At 39.2% G+C, this 18,645-nt stretch overlaps 1 protein-coding gene across 1 annotated transcript in view; it reads left to right on the top strand.

Annotated features, from left to right (window-relative positions):
- The first annotated feature begins 922 nt into the window (after nt 1-922).
- GLB1 (galactosidase, beta 1) overlaps nt 923-18,645 on the top strand; it is a 35,114-nt gene continuing 17,391 nt past the window's right edge. Inside the window, exons 1-11 of the mRNA XM_010283938.1 lie at nt 923-937; nt 3,349-3,518; nt 9,362-9,512; nt 9,871-9,931; nt 10,752-10,846; nt 12,150-12,330; nt 13,560-13,618; nt 14,511-14,632; nt 14,726-14,766; nt 15,204-15,316; nt 18,363-18,437. Coding sequence (XP_010282240.1) covers nt 923-937; nt 3,349-3,518; nt 9,362-9,512; nt 9,871-9,931; nt 10,752-10,846; nt 12,150-12,330; nt 13,560-13,618; nt 14,511-14,632; nt 14,726-14,766; nt 15,204-15,316; nt 18,363-18,437 — 1,083 coding nt within the window. The remainder of the gene's footprint in view (nt 938-3,348; nt 3,519-9,361; nt 9,513-9,870; nt 9,932-10,751; nt 10,847-12,149; nt 12,331-13,559; nt 13,619-14,510; nt 14,633-14,725; nt 14,767-15,203; nt 15,317-18,362; nt 18,438-18,645) is intronic.

Here is an 18,645-nt window from a genome sequence, read left to right as displayed (position 1 = left end):
TGTATATTCACAACAGTGAGTATACAATATTGACAGACACAGACATAAATTCATGACAAGAACTGTTTTGCTGTTGTTGCAAGCCCTGGTCTACAGGCAATGGGTACTCTCATGCACTGACGATAAAAGAATCTTGAGTAATTGATCGTGAAGGGAAGTCTGTTTACAATGGGCAATGAATGAGATGAATCAGAGCAAGTACCTTAGAAGCTTCCTCCATCCCATCACCCCCATAATAATAAAAAAAAGTATCAGGAGGTGTATGCGTAAGGAAGGCGATTTACAGTTATGGTCACAGCTTTAAAGGCGTGGCTTCTAAATGGTAACCGGTTCAATGATGATCACTTTCATAATTAATACTTTCTTTTCATTGTTTTATTGTTTTAAGAAAGTCTTGTTTCTCTGCCAGAGGTGTCTGTCCCCTGAAGGTGGAGCTATGTAAACAGTTGATTCCATGTTCATCATCTCTCAACAGTTATTTGCCATAAATGGAGCAAGTCTTTTTCATAGGCCTTTTGACATGGTTGGTCTAAATGAGGGGGCTGAAATCTTCTTGACATGGTTGGTCTAGATGAGGGGGCTAAAATCCTCTTTCAGAGGGAAACAACATCAATTTATTTTGATTCTCCTTCTTTATTTCTAGGGATAATAGTCTTTTAATGTGCTGTTTTCCCTAATGCTGCCTTTTTTTTTAATTTTGCAAATTGTGTTGCTGCAGCTGGGTTCTGAGTTTCATTTAGTCATGATCATTTTGAAGCACTCAGCTCAGCATTAACGCTTCGACTTGTCACAGTGCCCTAGATAAAAAAAAAAAAAATCTGAAGAACGTGAAACATCTGCTTGGTGTTTGTAAGGATGAAGGTTTCCTTTGAGGATACACACAGCACAATTCCATCCTAGTGCAGCATGCCCAGGAGTCAAAATGGAGGCTATAAATGTAAGATCAGCAAAAGTCATATATATTTGAATTGAAAGAAAAGTAAGCAGATGGTACGTACCTGTGCATCCTCTGCAGTGGTACTTTACTTGAAGTTCAGCAGCCTGGAGTTACTACGACAACATAATTTCTCAGGGAGAATTCCAACCTTTGAGTTACTTTTGTTCCTGAGCAGCTGGTTTGTATTTCTCAGCTCTGTAAGGTCCTGATTTTGTGGAGACCTGGTGCATCCATACCTTTGAGTCACGATTTATTTCAGCTTTCATGGAACCTTTTATTAAGAATGGGCATATGTGGGATCAGGGCCTAAAATGCTTCCCCTATGTGATACTTGGCAGTCCCTTACAGTTTTGTTTCCCTGCCAGCTGTATCCTCTCACATCTCTTGTTATATGTCCACCACACAGGCAATTTCACTTGTTCACTGTTGGCAGAATGTTTTGGATTGTTATGTGCATTTAAGAGGCTTTCTAGAACTTTATTTTAGTTTTTTTTGTGAAGAAATGCCTTTATCACAGTTGCAACGTGCTGTAGTCTTCCTCCTCCTTGGAGTTTGTAGTCTTCAAATGTTTATAATAGAGTGTTATCTCACTCAGTTGCTCCGTTTAATGACAGTCTAGGGATAGGCATGTTTACTCAGCAATTCTGTCCTCCAGTTTTCAGGAGAGCGTGTTTTTTCTTTGTACTCTATCCAATAGTTTGTATTCTTGTTCTGTTGGCCTGTGACACATTGCACTGGCTCTTTTTGCTGTCTTGTTGCACTAAGAGTATGCTCTTGGATGGCAGTTCTGTCCAGTTGTTGGCCAGGAGTCTCAGTACTTGTAGCTTCGTGGTTATACGTGCCTGCTCTATTTCACTTTTCCATTCCTTTCTCTTTACTCTTCCTGTACTATTCCACACTATTGTAACAAAATTATTCACGCATTTTGTGAACAACCAAGTTCTTCAAAACTGTGTGGTCTATTGGTCCCTACTTAATGTTTGGGCAGGTTTCCTCAGATGGTGGATGGCTCTTGTGTAGTGGGGGTCACCTGGGGTTATATGGTGGTGTACACCTCTCTTGCCTTTCTAATTTCATTACTTTTGTTTCATATAATCAATTTCCTAATTGATAAGCCCCATTCTCAATATGGGATAGGCCATGGCCTATCTTCTCAAGAACAAGGCCAGTGTCCTTCAACAGCTTTTAATTTATGATATTGAAAGTTGTGTTTCATTTGGACTAGTATAACATCCAATGAATCATGAGGTTTGTTTCATTGACTTCTAATCTATTTTTCTGATAGGTGTGGAGAACTAACTGATTACATCTGCTGACTTGTGATTTTACATCAGAAGTCTCTACTGAATTTTCATTGAAGGGATTTTTTTTTGATGTCCTCAGTAATGAATCTGATAAAATGCAAATGCAAAGTCATAGAACATGAAGACAAACAACGAGCTATTCAGTGGTGTGTAGAGGACAAAAGTAGTACTGGTGACAGGGATGCCAAAGATACACAAGAGATGTGAGATGTTAAGGTTTGTTTTTTTTAAAAAAAAAAAGTTAAAGATTCTTAAAGATATAGGGCTAGTCACTTAAAGAGGGGTCTTAGTTTTTCCTTGTTTTTAACAAGCAAAAGAAGTACTGCTGTTGGTTGTAGTACCTTAAATCTTACTAAGATCATAGGTTCACTTGAGGAGTAATCCCATGCTCTGGAAGTCAAGGTATTTTTCTTAGGGCTAGGAAGTGCAGATTCTTACTCTTAATTTGCCTGCTTCTTTAAGTTCACTGGTTTGGGTGTGCTTAGCTGGAAAAGTATTGAAAGTAGGACTTTCTCAAAAAATTACTAATTTTTAGTGACTTGCATAGATCAGTCTGGCAAACTGCATACATTTATCAGTTTTATACTTACTAGAAACTAAGCTTTCAAACATGTACGTATTGGTGCCCTGGAATATTTCGAATGTGGTATTTGTTCCTCAAAAGCTCCCAGCTGGCTTTTGTTTCTAGACTTGAGTGTGACATTAAGTTGGAATTAGGGTTGTGTTTTCCAACATTTTAGTAAGTTGAAATATTGAGTGCAAAGGGTTGGCATTCACCAAATCTTCCCTAATTAATTCCTCATCATTTGCACTGGTGTAAGCAATTGCAACATTATACTCATTAAAAGTGGAGAATGCATGCAGTGTATTTTGGTTTAGTAGTGAATCCTGTCATTGCTGAGTGGTTGGCAGATGTATTGTAGTCCTTTGGTGTGTTAGGCTCAGGAGGGCTATGTGTAGCTAGTAGAGAGCCATTCACCATCAGTTATTTTAATACTGTTGTACCTTCTATTGTGGACAAGCCACCGATGTTGTATAGACTGTTCTCCATGTCTTTCAAGGCAGAAAAATATTATATTGTGTATTTATTTATCTTTCTGTACACAGGATATACCCCAGAGGAGTTTTGGGATTGATTATGACTGTGACTGTTTTGTCAAGGATGGGAGACCTTTTCGTTACATCTCGGGTAGCATTCACTACTCGCGGGTTCCCCGGTATTACTGGAAAGACCGCCTGTTGAAGATGAAGATGGCAGGACTTGATGCCATTCAAACGTAAGTAGCTGTTGACTTTCAGAGCAATTTGTAGTCCTGGGAGGTGTAGGAGAAGTGGAATGTTACCATTGTTACTTGGTTTATTAATTTTTAAGTAATAGGTGAGAAGGCTCTGGAGAAGTGAAAGGTGGTACAGGATGACCTCTAACAGCATAGACTGGGACAACTGGGCAGGTTATAGCTAACAGTCCACTCCCCTGCTGATAGCAACACTGCTTGCTTCATGACCCAGGGTGCCAGTGTGACCTGAAATAAATTGTTGGACTATGAACTTTGGCAACTACGAAACAGTTGTATGTGCTCTGCCTCTGCAAAGGGCATTGTAATCTCTACTCAAAAGGCAGACAAGGTGAGGGGGAACAGTAACTTCCTAATAAAACCTAGGCTGTATTGCCCTGAAGCCTTGAAAATATTGGCAAAGGCGGCAGTAATATTTAAAGCTATTTCACCAGGAGTGTTTAAATTTAGAAAAATTTTTGGAAACTAGTTGTGACATTTTAAAGAGCTTTCAGTTGTTTATACTAAACCTTTAGTCCATCTTTCTTGTCTTTCCTACCTGGTTGTGTACTTATTACAACAGGTGAGGCACAGATTACAAAAAATGCAGCTGACTATTATTTTTCCTAAAGCTTCCTTGATGACGGAAGAGGAGTGGTAGAAAAGCGTAAGGCACAGTCTTTTCAAGCAATGGTTTTAATTCCCAAACATGTTTATTTTTCTTTCCTAAATCATTACAAGGCTTAGAGCTTCTTTTTGAAACAGCATGCCTGTGTGCTGTGGACTGCCAGACAGTGTTGGTTCTGGCAGTGCAGAGCCTATAGGCCAGGGCACTTTGCTTGGCTGGAGTGTTGCACCATCTCTCCTTCCCCTCTCTTGAAATCTGTGTTTTATTTGACCTGCAAGTTATAGGGTTGCCTTGTACACTTGGGGATGTGATTAGTAAGGCTTAGTATGTGAAGAACAGGTGACAGGGAAAGAAAAGAAGTTGCTTTTTTCAAATTTAGGGTTCTCTGTTTTTTTGTATGTCTTAAAACTCTTCCCTGTGTTGTGATGATGTAGTGACTTTTTGTTTGGTGGTGGTGTTTGTTGTTTTCTAATAAAGCAAGCAAGTTCTATTTTCCCTCACATCACATGAGACCAATGGGATTAAGTAACACACTTGCTCAGGACAGAATTGCTGGAATTGCTTGTGTGCTTGTGTACTTTTGTTTTGTTGCAATAAAATACTCTCAAATGGACCTGAAAGTTATACCTTTTGATGTCTGGCTTGAAGATCAGCCTGGGTCCTGACAGTGGCTCTGTGACTACTATGATCTGTAGTGTCTCATACTTCCCTTCTGTCTCTGATTTATTTTCCTCCTCCTCACAACAGCCATATATCTTCAGTGCCTTCTGTTAATTTCCAGCTTTTTCAACCAGTCACTTCCTTTCTTATTTGAAATTACTTGTTCATGTCTCTGCTGCATCACCGATCTTTTGAGATAGGAATATTTTCTTTCTCATTCCCCTTGTCACTGTTGTTTAATGGCAAAATTGCTGCAGGGCTGGGTTGTTTTTTTTCCTGCTGCTTCCTTTTTTGTAATCTTCTGCTAACAAGTTTGGCGTTTTTTCCTTCTTTATTTTCTTTTTTTTTTTTCTTCTTTTGTTGAGATCTCTTATTCTGTGCTTTAGAGTTTTGCATTAGTGTCTTTCCGCTGTGCAGGAAGGACTGGAGATTGTCTTATGTTGCTGGTGTCAGCTGGTCTCTGTTGGTCTTGGGAGAGCTGAGTTGTTTCTCAACACTTCAGTACAGAAGGTACAGTACAGCTAGCAAGTGTTGCCCTGTGGTTATGTGACCTATGGCCTTAGGTGTTGTTGCTGGATCACTGATGGCAGATAACAGGTTTTTTACAACTTCTTTTTCTTTTTGTAGAGGAGACTGGTATTCTTTAACTTTTCCCCCCATCATTGCTTACCTTTGTATTTTTTTCTATTGTGGTGAAAGATAGCTCCTGAATGTGTATCTTATCATCAGAAAGTACCCCTGTGCCTTGCATTTTCTGCAAGGATCAAATCCATGTATCTTTCCATTTGACAATGCTCGCATGCTCTCTCTGCGCGTGCGCGCTCTCTCTCTCTCTGTGCTAAAAAAAACCCCAAAACAAATCAACAAAAAAAAATCCACCCACCGAACCCCTTTTGTTTTTCTTTGTCGTTTGCAGATAATCAAGCCTTACTGCTGTTGATTGTTTGAGATAAAACAATAAATTTTCATGTTACCCCAAGCATCTTTGCTGTGATTTTGTGTGGCTTTGGTAAAAACTGGAATTGGTCTAGAGGATTATTTAGTTGTGTTTTTGTTTTCTTTTCTTCTGCCTACCCTTTCCTGGATCAATAAACCATTAGCAAGGGACTGAGATGCCAGTTGTGTGAAGAAATTTTGGAATGGGCAGCAGCACTGCCAGACCTTCTGGCAAAATGTGATAGTTGGACTCCCAACCTTGGGGCCACCTCTGAAGTCTGTGATTTTGTTCGGGGGGGGGGGGGCCCATAAGACAGGGAAGGGTCTTGCTATGATTCGAAATATGGAAGCCTTCCTTGTTCTTACCACGGTTCTCCCAGTGAAGCTTACCACTTCAAGAGAAACAGGATCCTTCTACTGCTGGACTGTCCTTGTAAATACCTTTGTGGTCAAAGCAAGCCAGACCTGCTCTCCTTCCTGTTCTCTGCAGCCTCCCTTCCAAAAGACTCACTATGCCTTGATGCATTGTTCAGCTAATGACTGAGTCAGCAGCTCATCTGGGACTAGTCAGTATATCTGCACCTGGAAACATCTGAAGTGATAACAGAATATAAGCAAACAGGTGACGGGAAGCTTGTTCTTACATTAAAGCTTGAAGTACCAAGGCCTAAACCTTCCAAACAGCAGGCTGAAATTTGATGTTGTGGTTGGTGTGACATCCCAGAAGACGATGGAGGTGTACTTAGGAGCTCCACTCCTGACCTCAGCAGGTAGCCTGCAGAGGCATTTTGTCACAGAAGGGTAACTGTCCTTGTTTTCGGTTCCTGAACTCTCTGCCAACTAGAAACTAAAGCTATTAAGGATATTTGGAAAAGACTGAAAGTTAGTGGTTTGTTTTGGGTTCTTTTGGCATGGAGAAGATAAATAATTAGCCACTAGATGGGGCTAAAATATTTATAGGAGTTACAGATCAGTGGAGAAGCCTCATGGAAGTATAGGCAGTTACGTTACAGGCTCATAGAAAGTTAAAGTTGAGCATTTTATTTGTTTTGCTGTATTTGACTAAGGAGCAGAAAACTGTAAACCTGTAGAAACTCTCTCTAAGAAAGAACTGTTATTAATTAAAAAATAAGCACAATTTACTTTTTCTAAAGACTTGTGTAATTTAACTAGTATGTATAAAATGCTGCTCTTTTATTTATGAAGTTAGTACAAGTTATTTAATTTTACACTATAAACAAAACAACGTGGTATTACAGAGAGAATTCTCCTGTACATTAATGTAGTTAAAGTGGAGTTTTTTGCCTGTTTCCATCTCTCTGAAATAGAAGAGGAAAACTGACTTTTAAAGAAAAGGAAGGTGATAGGATAAAGCTTAGAAATTGTATGTAAATGGAGAGTAAGTGCTACTACTGAAATACAGAGGAAATACCATGTTTCAAGTTTCAAAAAGGAATGTGGCATTCCTTTATAAGTTCATTCTGTAGCTAAAGCAGTACAGCATTAACAACTGACTATATATTTGTACAATGGTATGTAGGAATTACACTTGCTAATAATAACAATTTCAAAGTAAAATTACTGAATTTGAGGCCATTGCTAGCTGTAGAAAATATACTGGGGGATTAAAGTGTATTAGTAACAATTTTTAGAGCAGTATTTACAATACATTTATGTCATGATTTATTCTGAAAGAGTTTCACATAAATCTTTTTCTTCTTTTTCTTCCCCCTTCTCCACTAAAATCTGCTTTTTTTTTTTTTTTTTTTCTGGCCTTGTGGGGAAGTATGGGACAGAAACTGTTTTTGGAATATTTTTTTTTTATCTTCTTCCATCTTGAGCATAAGAGATGGAGAAACCCTTTTGTCCTTACCTCAGACACTATTAACCATATTTAGACTTTTCAGACTCATTTCTAGAACAAGTTCATAAAACTGTCCAATGAGTATATTTTTGTAACTGACAGGTTACAAGATGTAGCTAAATTACAGCTAGAAACCTTTTCTCCTTAACCTGTAATTTCCTTGCCAGTTACAAGTAACTTTTTTGGTGGCCTAAAGAGGAGGAGTATAAGCAGTTGCTGTCTTTCTGTAGTAGTATTTTAGGCAGTGAGAAACTGTTACGAAGTTAGTATCTAGTCATCTATCTTTAGCTCAGGCAGGTGCAGCTCTCTGCTGGAAGCATTTTTCAGTGAATGACTTGCTACATCAACATGCCGGTTAATTCCTCCCAGAGAGAGCTTTGTCTCTTGCTGCAGTGTCATGTTTGTGATTCCTGTTAATATCCCTTCATATGTGGTCTTTCTCATTTTGTATTTTTTGCCTTTTCTTACGCAAGAGAGAATTAAAAAGTGGTCACTCTTAATTCCTTGTTGACATCAGACCATGTTGCTCATTAATTAAGAGCGTTTGGAATTCTGATCATGTTCACCGATGGATTTACAACTGCTCCCTGTTTGCAAAGTGTGCGATGTGCATTGCATTACCCAGATGTCAATAAAAGCTTTGGATATAGTTAGACCTACCAAAGAGACTTGGGATACTCCTCAAAATATCCCATTGCTTTGCCAGAAAATTGTGAGTTGGTCTCCTCTGGTTAATTTTTGTTCTATGTTAACGTTATACCAACTAGCCTCTAGGTTGTTTTTTCTTGTTTCCTTATAGGGATGTTGTACAGCAAAGTACCAACAGCATTCCTAAGTCAAGAGACATCACCTTTTTTCCTTTTCTCTAATCCTTCAGGCAAATTTTTCTGTGAACAAATGGATTTAGTTTTACCTGTCCTTGACAAATCCATAGTCACATATATATATAACTTAAAAGAATTCTGTATTTCTAAGCAATAGTTTTGAAAATAACATAGCTGTTATGCCTTAGACTAAAATTATTCTGCAGTGATAACCTGGATAATGATATATGGAACAGGGAAAGCAAGCACAATAGGATACTCTGGTATTGACTTCTTTGAGGTAGGTTGGTCATTTGTTTTAAAGTTTATTCTACTTTGATTTTAAATGTCAGCAATCAGCTTGCTCCTCTGCTTGAAATTTAGAGAAAGAGCACAAAACTAATGTTTAATGTATTTTCACATGGTTCATATATTAATTAAATGTACATTTAGTTTTACAAATGAGTTAATAGTGTGATTTGGAAACAATTAGAGCAGGTTGACACAGAAATAAAATAGACTACATAGAGGGGAAAATCTGCATTTTGATGCTCGAGTGTGTTGCTTTGACTCCATCCTGTCATACACATTTTAAGCTTTATCTTTTCAAACTGAGGCTTAAGATTTCGGCATTTATGTAACGTTAAAACAGTTAACTATTTAAATTTTGGAACAGACATCATGCTTTCAAAATGGCACTATCAAAACCTTTTCTTGCATTGATATGGACCCTGAAGACACACTGCAAAGTACTAAGCCTTATTTCAGTATTAATTTTAACACTTTTTGCCATATGAAGTACCTCACAGAAGAAAGGCTCTAGGGTTATTCTTGTGTTTTACTGATTCGAAGACCAGTTCAGCACTACAGATCTTTAGGTCATGTAGTGCAAACAGTTATTTGGAGTTGTGGTTTAGTCTATTTCCTAATGGAAGATGATCTTCTGTCTTCATAGGTATGTGCCATGGAACTACCATGAACCCCAGCTGGGCGTGTATGATTTTTCTGGTGACAAAGATCTAGAGTATTTCCTGCAGCTTGCTAATGACACTGGTTTGCTGGTTATCCTGAGAGCTGGACCTTACATCTGTGCAGAATGGGACATGGTACAGCCTTTCATAACAGTTATCTCATTTCTAGGGTAAATCTAATGCAAGTATTTCTGTCTTGAAGTAGACAAACATACTTGGTGTATCCTTTGACAAGACTCTCTGTTTAGCATATTAAAATCAATGAATCTTAAGTGACTTCTTACAGTGCAAGCTTACTTTGTGTTTGTTTTTTCATTGGGAATTATTACTTGTAGAAAATCAATCTTCAGGTCTCTGTGTTTGTTTTTTCATTGGGAATTATTACTTACTTGTAGAAAATCAATCTTCAGGTCTGAGTATATGTTTTGATAAAAGGCTAAATTCTTACATTTCCTAAAAATGGTTACTGAAGTGATTTCCTTTGTTTTCCCAGGGAGGTCTTCCTGCATGGCTGTTGGAGAAGAAATCTATTGTTCTCAGGTCTTCTGATTCAGGTAGAGGCATCAATAAGGACTAGCAAATGTACACTTTAGCAGCAAGGTGACTTGCTGTTTGAGGCCATTACTAGGTAATTCATATTTCAGCTTAAGTTATCTTGTGAGTAAAATCTTTAGTACTTTTAATTAGAAGTGTGCATTCAAGAAGTACATAGGACCAACAAAGTAGGGTAGAAAGTTTCCAAGGTATTGACAAGTTTCATGAAAATTGGTGCCAAGAGAGAAATGATTGTCACCATTGAGGAAAAGATAGGTAGTTCTCAGCTTTGGCTTTTTTGGTTTTGCAACAGCCAACTGGCCACTCATTGTGGGGACCCTTCCTGGCCGGTCAGTGTGCATGTGATTCCAGCACTAGTTCCAGCATTCTTACCTGGTCATGGACCAGGCATGGAGGGATGAGATGAAACAGGAGATTAATGTGGTTGTTGGAGTGTGTATTAGGGGATGAAGATATCTGTAGTATCTGACTTCAGTTCTGCTCATTGTGGGATAAATTATCTACTTAAAAAAAAAACGGTACACATAGTAACATTCAAATTTGTTTTCCTCTTGAAATGTATTAGGACTACCTGTGTGAGACATATTGAAGTCTGGTGATTTTTCAAAGTTTATCAGTATTAAATGTTTTATTTTTTAGTAAACTGTTCTGGAAGCTGACATTTATGAACAAGTATAAGAGCACATCAGTTCACTAAATGCTGTTCTGTTATACTTTTTATAGTTAGAACACTAAGTAAAAACTACCCATATATAATTTAAAACAAAAACTAGAAAAAAGCAGAAAAGTTGTGAAACACTTATACTTTGTCTATCACAGATTACCTGGCAGCAGTAGAGAAATGGATGGGTGTCCTTTTGCCAAAGATGAGGCCTCACCTCTATCAAAATGGAGGTCCAATCATCATGGTGCAGGTAACTTCCTGAAAATCAAATGAACCCAAGCAGCCTGAATGCTTGTATTGCTCTTGTGGATGCTCCCATGGGTGTTGGGTGATAGTGTCACAGATGTTCCTTAACGGTTCCAGGTAGCTGAAACATTCTGAAGAAATCTTATCCTAAAGAAACCAAATGTTTCCAGAATTCAGAGAGCACTCGTCTGCTCTATCAAAGTTATTTCCCACAACTATAGAAACCAACAGAGGAAACTTGTGGAGCTTTTAGATCTGAGTTTCATGCCAGTTCTCACATAAAGCCAAAATACCTTACAATTGCCTGAAACCCTCTGACAGGAAAAAGGGGAATAAGGATACCTGCAGATAGAAGCAAAAGCAGCATGAAGTAAGCCTAAAACTTAAGACAAAACAGCCTCAAAATAGCCTAATAATAAGCACCTAACTTAAGCTGTAAATGTTTCAGAACACAATGTTGTGCATTCATGGTAAGTATCTTCTCTCTTAAAACTCATTCTACTCTCTTAAACTCATTCTAGATGTGCAGTGGTGATTGTTCCATATTCTTAGCTTTTGTTATGGTCAAATACTTTTTTTTTTAAATCCCTGGTTGTCAGAGGATGGGACATGAGACCCTTCTTATAATATGCCCAAAATCATTGTTCTTGAACAGCATATTATGTCTGTTGAGCAAAAGCACTGAGCAAAATTATTCCTTGGCAGAAATAAGATGCTTATAACACGATTTTCAGAAATAACCCTCAGGTATGTGTGGCATTGGATCTGGAGCTTGAAAGTCCATCCCCTTGTGGGGGTGAGGGGGAGCAAGATGCATACATCTCAGTAGTAGCAGGGCTGTCATGCTCCTCTCAGTCCTTTGAGTGCGTTGCAGGGCTTTGCTATTTATGTGAGTCCCTTGTTGGTGCCTCTGTTCTGGAAGTCCAATTTACTGCAGTTTTGATCATGTCATAACCTGTTTTATGGTTTTATTGTTCTGCTTGGGAAGTGGGTCATAGCTCTCCACTTTTAACAGAGACTGTGTTTTGATCACTGTTGCTAATTAGCTAGGGTAGAGTTTTTTGTGGAGGGTGATTTTGTAGGAAAATGACTTACCTCCGCATAATGATTGCCCCATTGTAAGGTACAGATGAGGAATGAGTGCCTAGAAGTGTTGTCTTCTCTTACTCCACAGGTCTGGAGTTAAAAATGACATTTTCAGCATTGCTGTCAAAGGAAGAGCAGGATTGGATTTGGGCTTTCCATTTTTACTATCAGATGCAGGCTGAAATTGGCTACTGCTTTACTGACTTGCTTTTACTGTGCAGGTAGAGAATGAATATGGAAGCTACTTTGCATGCGACTATGACTATCTGCGTTCCCTTCTGAAACTCTTTCGCCAGCATCTTGGGGATGAGGTGGTGCTGTTCACAACTGATGGTGCAAGCCAGTTTCACTTGAGATGTGGAGCTCTTCAGGGTCTTTACGCAACAGTGGACTTTGCCCCAGGTTGGAGACTGCTGTTTGTTACCAAAAGGTTCTGTTGCGTGTGTGTTTGTGGCAGGACAAACTGACTTGACTGCTTGACAAACCTGACTGCTTTGTTCAATTGTCTTTTGGGGTAGTGGGCATTTATGTATATTTGATGTACTCTTAAACATACAAGAATCACCCACAAGTACCGAGTTAGTTGTAATCACTTCCTCGCATCATGAAATCATGAAGAAATAATTTACACTGCTCATAGTGCGTATCTCCTAAAAATTAGCAGTAACAGTTGTCATTGATTCCATTGATTTTTTTTTTTATTTTTTTTTTTAATGTTGGGGTTTTTTTAATTGTTGTTTTGGTTTGGTTTTTTTTAATGTCCTCTCTCTGTTCCAGAATCCAGCCCTCATAGTTAATTTCTTTTTAAGCTAGTGGTTACAGGGGGGGAAAAATTACTGCTGAAGATTATCATTAGAAATGTGCACACTGCCACAATTTGCTGTGATATAGTCCTGAAGAACGGCTAAGCAACCATAGTGTGTTCAGAAAGTGCCCTTTTGATAGAAGAGGAGACTTAATGATGTAAATGTTCATAAACTGCACGGACTTGGCCAAACAGGTTTAAGGCACAAAAACAAACTCCAAGATAGATCTTGCCGTATTTTTTTTACCTGTGGCCGCTTTTGTACATTATTCTCTCTACAGTCCAAGATATGTGCTTATCGGGAATCTGTTTTCTTACAAGTAGATTGGAATTGTGAACTCCTTCATGTGTATCATTTATGAGATGGTGGGCTACTCGTGGAAGTAGTTACTTCCAGTCCTTATGGCTTGAGCCACTGGGAGTGATCAGAAGTGAAACTCCTCTTTAGAGATTGTCTGGCTTCTGTTCCTCCCCATAGCCTTGGTACCACAGCCTGAGATCTGTACTTTTCAATGACCAAGTAGCAATTCTGACACTTCTTAGACTTTTTGGTGCCAGGATGTCATTCCTGAGAAAAGCTGGGTTTTCAGAAGATGTATCTCAAAAGCAAAGGCAGGCATGCATGCATACATGTATGTATATATTTTAAATAAGTTCTGCAGCTTAAACACTGGAATCAAAGGTATTAACTCCTGTGGTTTCTGAAGTAACTTTCATGTCTGGATTTTTGTGAGGTTTGGAAGGCAGAGAAGAGACCTATTTCAGTAAAATGAAGGACTGAAAGTCATGGGTGTAGCAACTCAGTTTTGTTTCTATCTGCTCATAGGTGGCAATGTCACAGCAGCATTCTTAGCGCAAAGGGGCAGTGAACCTACGGGCCCTTTGGTATGTCTTTTCACTTAAATTTCTTGTATCATTCCTAATCGTGCAGTGGTTAATAAGAGAGGAGTTGATAACAGTGTTGGACAGTTTCAGAGACATGTTTGCAAAAACATAATTTCCCAGTCAGTCAGAAAATCTGAATAGAGACGCTTCTATGTGTTTGTCAAATCCACATTAACTACTGTTCTGTAAATACTATTTTAGTCTTAAAAGGTATTGATTTTGTTTGAGTATTTTTTTTTTGCTAAGACAAATGTTTACAAAGCAACGGAAACAGTAAGTATGGTTAGATGAGTTAGTGGGGTATGTGTGTGGGTGGAAGTTAAAAGCAAAATTAAAAGGGCAGGTTAAAAGCTGCTTCCTGTTTTCAGCTACCCTAAAGGTTTTACACAAACTATAATGGGATGTGAGATCACTGGAAGCCATTTTGACAAAGGGAGAAGACCCACTGAGGGCACAAGATTATCTCTGTGCTATGAAATTGTTTAGAAGGCAGTTTATTTGAAAGATTAATTTTTCATTACACCTAGTCTATGTATGCTATTTTGCAGAAAATGTGTTGGTTCCATCATTTATTTGAATGCCAAGCATCTGAAACATGTTCATATTGACAGGTACTAAAGAAATCCATGCTCTTTGGTACTTAAACATTTATTTTCAAAGTGTCCGTATGAAATTATTGAAACACTGCTTTAATTTTTTTGACCAGTAGTCTGCTGAAAAGAACTGACTTGGTGTATACTTCGCTGTATTTATAGTAGTTTAAAAATGGCTCAAATGAGTCAAGGTGCCTTTTTTCCTTCCCTCTTACTGTTAGTAACCTTAAATCACATTGCATTTTGTTCTTGTTCCCTCTTCATGTTTTCCCTTCCTCTTTTGCCCTTCCTCCTTTCAGGTTAATTCTGAGTTTTATACTGGATGGTTGGATCACTGGGGGCACCGTCATTCTGTTGTGCCCACACAATCTATAGCTAAAACACTTAATGAAATCCTGGCACGTGGTGCTAACGTTAACCTGTAAGTGTGTGTTCAGAGATTAATTTGGGGGGATTCTTTTTTTCCCCAATTCAGCAAAACCTGATTTAAGTGGATGGTTTTTTTCCTTTCTAGGTACATGTTTATAGGTGGGACTAACTTTGCCTATTGGAATGGTAAGAAGTTACTTACTAATGATGTAGGGGAGCTGTTTATGAATTAGGTAGTAATGTATTTTGTGAAAGAACAAGCTATACCAGCTTTCACGGGACAAAAGATGACTGCATTAGCTGTTCACTGTCTATTGCCAACATGTGGTACTAAACCCACATGGTATTTATCTTTGCAAAGGCTACTTCTGCCTCATTCAGTACTGTGAAACAGCTGAAACATAGATAAATTTGTTTCTCTTCAGAATATTTCTGAAGACTGTGTAACAGAGGAGCATGAGTAGCAGGAATAGTTTCTCTATGACAAATCCCAAGGCCTACATTGAATCTAAATATGTAGCAGAGTCTGTCTGTGATTGGAAAGAATTCTGAAAGTTGATAGCTTTTGGGGAAAAAAGCAACTCTTCACTGTTTCTATTACTTTTTTTTTCCCCCTCCCTTAGGTGCTAATATGCCATATATGCCACAGCCTACTAGTTATGACTATGATGCTCCACTGAGTGAAGCAGGGGATCTGACAGAAAAATACTTTGCCTTGAGGGAAGTCATTGGTATGGTGAGTATCCCCAGGACGTGTTTAGAATGGTTCCTTGGAACATGCCTGGTGTACTGCAAACTCTCTCGCTCTTGTGTTGGCATAAGTTACTTCGGAATTCACTATTTTCTGCAGGTGAGGGCAGTGAAGTAGAATAAGGGGATTAGGCCAACCTAACTGCTGCTTGTTACAAAAGGGGAAAGATCTTGCACCTCTCTGGCTATCCTTTCTGTCCCAATGGCTCCCTCCTTCCTTTCAGAGGAGGGGATACAGGTGCAGGACTGACGCCAAAATGATTCAGCTCTGCTTTTTTACTGCGTTTGTTTTCTTTCAACTGAAGGTCAGTAAGCTGAATCAGCTCACTTGGTTGGATCAGAGCCGGTGCTGCCACAAGGGGAGCAGGGGGAGGCAAGGAAAAGTTTGGCTGGGAGTAGAGATGGGGGAGGAGTGAATAGAGCTTTTCCCTTGCAGCATCGAGCAGACATTCAATCAGCTTAGACTCATCACTCGATGTCAGCCTGATATGCACTGCAGCTTGGTGCTTGGGCTGTCTGTATCCCAAACTTCATGTTGTGGTTTTGGGCCTGTGTGAGAATGAGCGTTCTTATCCAAATTAACACATCTTGTTTCTGTGGTGCCCCAGACTGTAGCTAGTGCGTGGGACTAGCTTTGCCTTGCTGTAAAAATGCACGGTATCTCTACAAACTGGAGATTGAAGTGAAACATGGAACCTGTATGTGGACTTTCAATAGCCTTCCTTTGGAGGCCATTCAGATGAGGCTTAAAAACAGATTCCATGGGAATCCCAAGGCTCGGGCTTGTACTTGCTGTCCCGTTGCGTGCCAGCAATGTTCCTATTCACTAGAAGAGTTTTTTGATGGGAGTAGATCTATCACAAGTGTGTAACACTTTTTCTAGGGTTGAGCATGCTTTTATCTCTATACCTGCAGAAGGCTTCTGTGAATCATTTTCTTCAATTTCACCATTACCTCTAAGCTTTCCGTTCATGTGGTAATTCTGATAGCCTTTCAAGGGGAACCGCCTGTCTTGATACAGCTTTTTTCACCTGAGAAATTCCCGAACTTCCTGTTTTTGAATTGTTTTCTTCAAGGCAAGATCCCTATCTGAAATGTAAGAAGTGTTCTAGTGCAGTGAGAGTGCCTTGATAAGATCTGAAGTGTTCAGTATAACCTAAGGTGTGTTGGGTCATGGTACAGCTTTTTTTGGTGTGGTTTGTTTATCTCTTACCTTCCATATCCATAGGATCTCAGTGAAGTTTTCTTGTCTGTGCTGTGGGACTTAAACCCGTAACAGTCTATCTACTCAGTTGCAGTTTGAGGTGGAGCTGATGTAAGAAAATTAAGTTGCCAGTAACTAATGACTGTCTTCAACATGTTAGCTGTGCTACAAGGCTAACACATTATAATCTTCCTTTACTGTTCCCTTCAGTTAATAAATGTAATAAGAGGGGCTTCAGTCTACAGCTTCTTTCAATTGCTGACAGCATTCTCTAATTTTTACGATTTGGGCTGAAATTTCCTACTTTTGACTACTTCTCTTGGGTGAATATAGTTTTTCTTTAAGCCTGAATATCTTGATTATTTTCAGATACAGAAAGGAAGAAATGAACTTGTTACCGGAAATATAAATCAGGCTTTCATCAGTCCATAGTTGAGATTTGACAGGAGGGCATTGAGAGTTATACTACTGTGTTAAAAGAAATAGACCACCTAAAAAAAACAAAAACAAAAAACCAAAAAAACCCCAACCAACAAACAAAAAAAAACCACAAAAAAAACCAAACCCACATGTCTTGGTGCAGAGGTGAGCATGAGTTTTATGGTGGATACACCATGTGTAAGCCCAGCAAATCATGCCTTGTGCTAAAATTTTCAAGCTGAAATCGAAGTAAAATCCTTGAAGAAAAATGGCCTTTCAGCCCCTCACCGAACTGGTTATAAAAAAACCCCTAGGAGGTGCCAAAGTGAGCACTCGGAAGTCACCAAATGTGCAGGTTGATAGCCTTCACAAGGGCAGTCATATGTGCATGTGTATTAAAATGTAGGCTTAGATTGCTTATTCACATGGGTATCTCATCTGCAGAAGTTTTTTTTCTCTACAACGTGGAGACAGGGCCATGTTCAGTAAATGAAAGAACCGATGGGAAGAGTGGATGTTGCAGGAGATGAGTAATGTCAGAAAAGGGAGAAGGGAAAGATGGCAAAGAGAAAAGAAGGTTGTAGGATCAGAAAGCAGGAGGTTAGGGTATGGAGCAGAAAGCCACTGTCTAGACTTGCCACTCCTCAAAAGTGTCCAAGAAAGTGGTGGACACCCTTCACCCCTTCTCTCTGATCTCAGGTGATTCTTCCTAGAGATATAGGGCAAGAAGTAAACAGAAATAGCCTGGCAGTCAGACTGTTTCCTTGTCATGTTCCCCTGTGATTGGGCAGTTGTCTAGACCAGGACCAGAGGGAAGCTAACAATGGGACCTCAAGGGTTCATGGAGCTATGGAGGAGGCTGTGGTCTCAAGGCCTGCTTCTCAGAGAAACCATCCCAGGCAGTAATGGATTAGCAGGTGGTGGTGGAGTGTAGTGACACTGAAAGGAAAGGCACAAGAGACTAACAATTCCCATATGAAAGTGCTGCTAAGGAAGGGTCATGTGGAGATACTGCCCTACAGACTTGGAAATGTTAACTCAAGCTCCCATGGACTGGCGAGACGACTGCAGGAGGGTTGTAGAAGACAGTAATGCAAGCTCTAGCCACAGGAGGGCTCCAAGGGCACTGTGATTCTTTGGCAGCTCGTTTATTTGCTATGCTTTTTATTGTTACCTCGAGTTGAATAGTTATTAAAAATTTTCTATCACATGTGATCAAGTCAGATGTGTGGTTTTTTTTTTTAAAAACTGTCTGAGACTACATCCAGCTTTAATCCTTTATCACAGTGCGATTATCTGCTTTTAGCCAGAGTTCTACTTTTGTAAGTTGTAAAGTGAAAAGTGAGAATTCAGTTAAAGCATGTCTGTATTTGTTTCATGTGGTTTTTTTCCCTCCTTCCCTTTCTAGTATAAGCAGTTACCAGAAGGTCTTATCCCTCCGACAACACCCAAATGTGCATACGGGAAGGTTCGCTTGCGGAAGGTAAATTAACATCTCTAATACTCTGTGTATCTTTCTGTAACGCTGTATGTTTGCTTCTTGCAAAAAATGTTCATGAGGATGTCATGGCAGTCTCTACATATCATACAAAATAAAGTAAACTTTTAAGAAGGAGGGAGCAGAGCTTGGGAGTTAGGAATCACGCCCATGGTGGAAAATTAGAAAATGTATGTTATCTGGATATAAAAAG

This window comes from Phaethon lepturus, unplaced genomic scaffold, assembly GCF_000687285.1.
Source record: "Phaethon lepturus isolate BGI_N335 unplaced genomic scaffold, ASM68728v1 scaffold1213, whole genome shotgun sequence".
Classification (NCBI taxonomy): domain Eukaryota; kingdom Metazoa; phylum Chordata; class Aves; order Phaethontiformes; family Phaethontidae; genus Phaethon; species Phaethon lepturus.
This window is presented reverse-complemented; position numbering and strand designations above follow the sequence as displayed.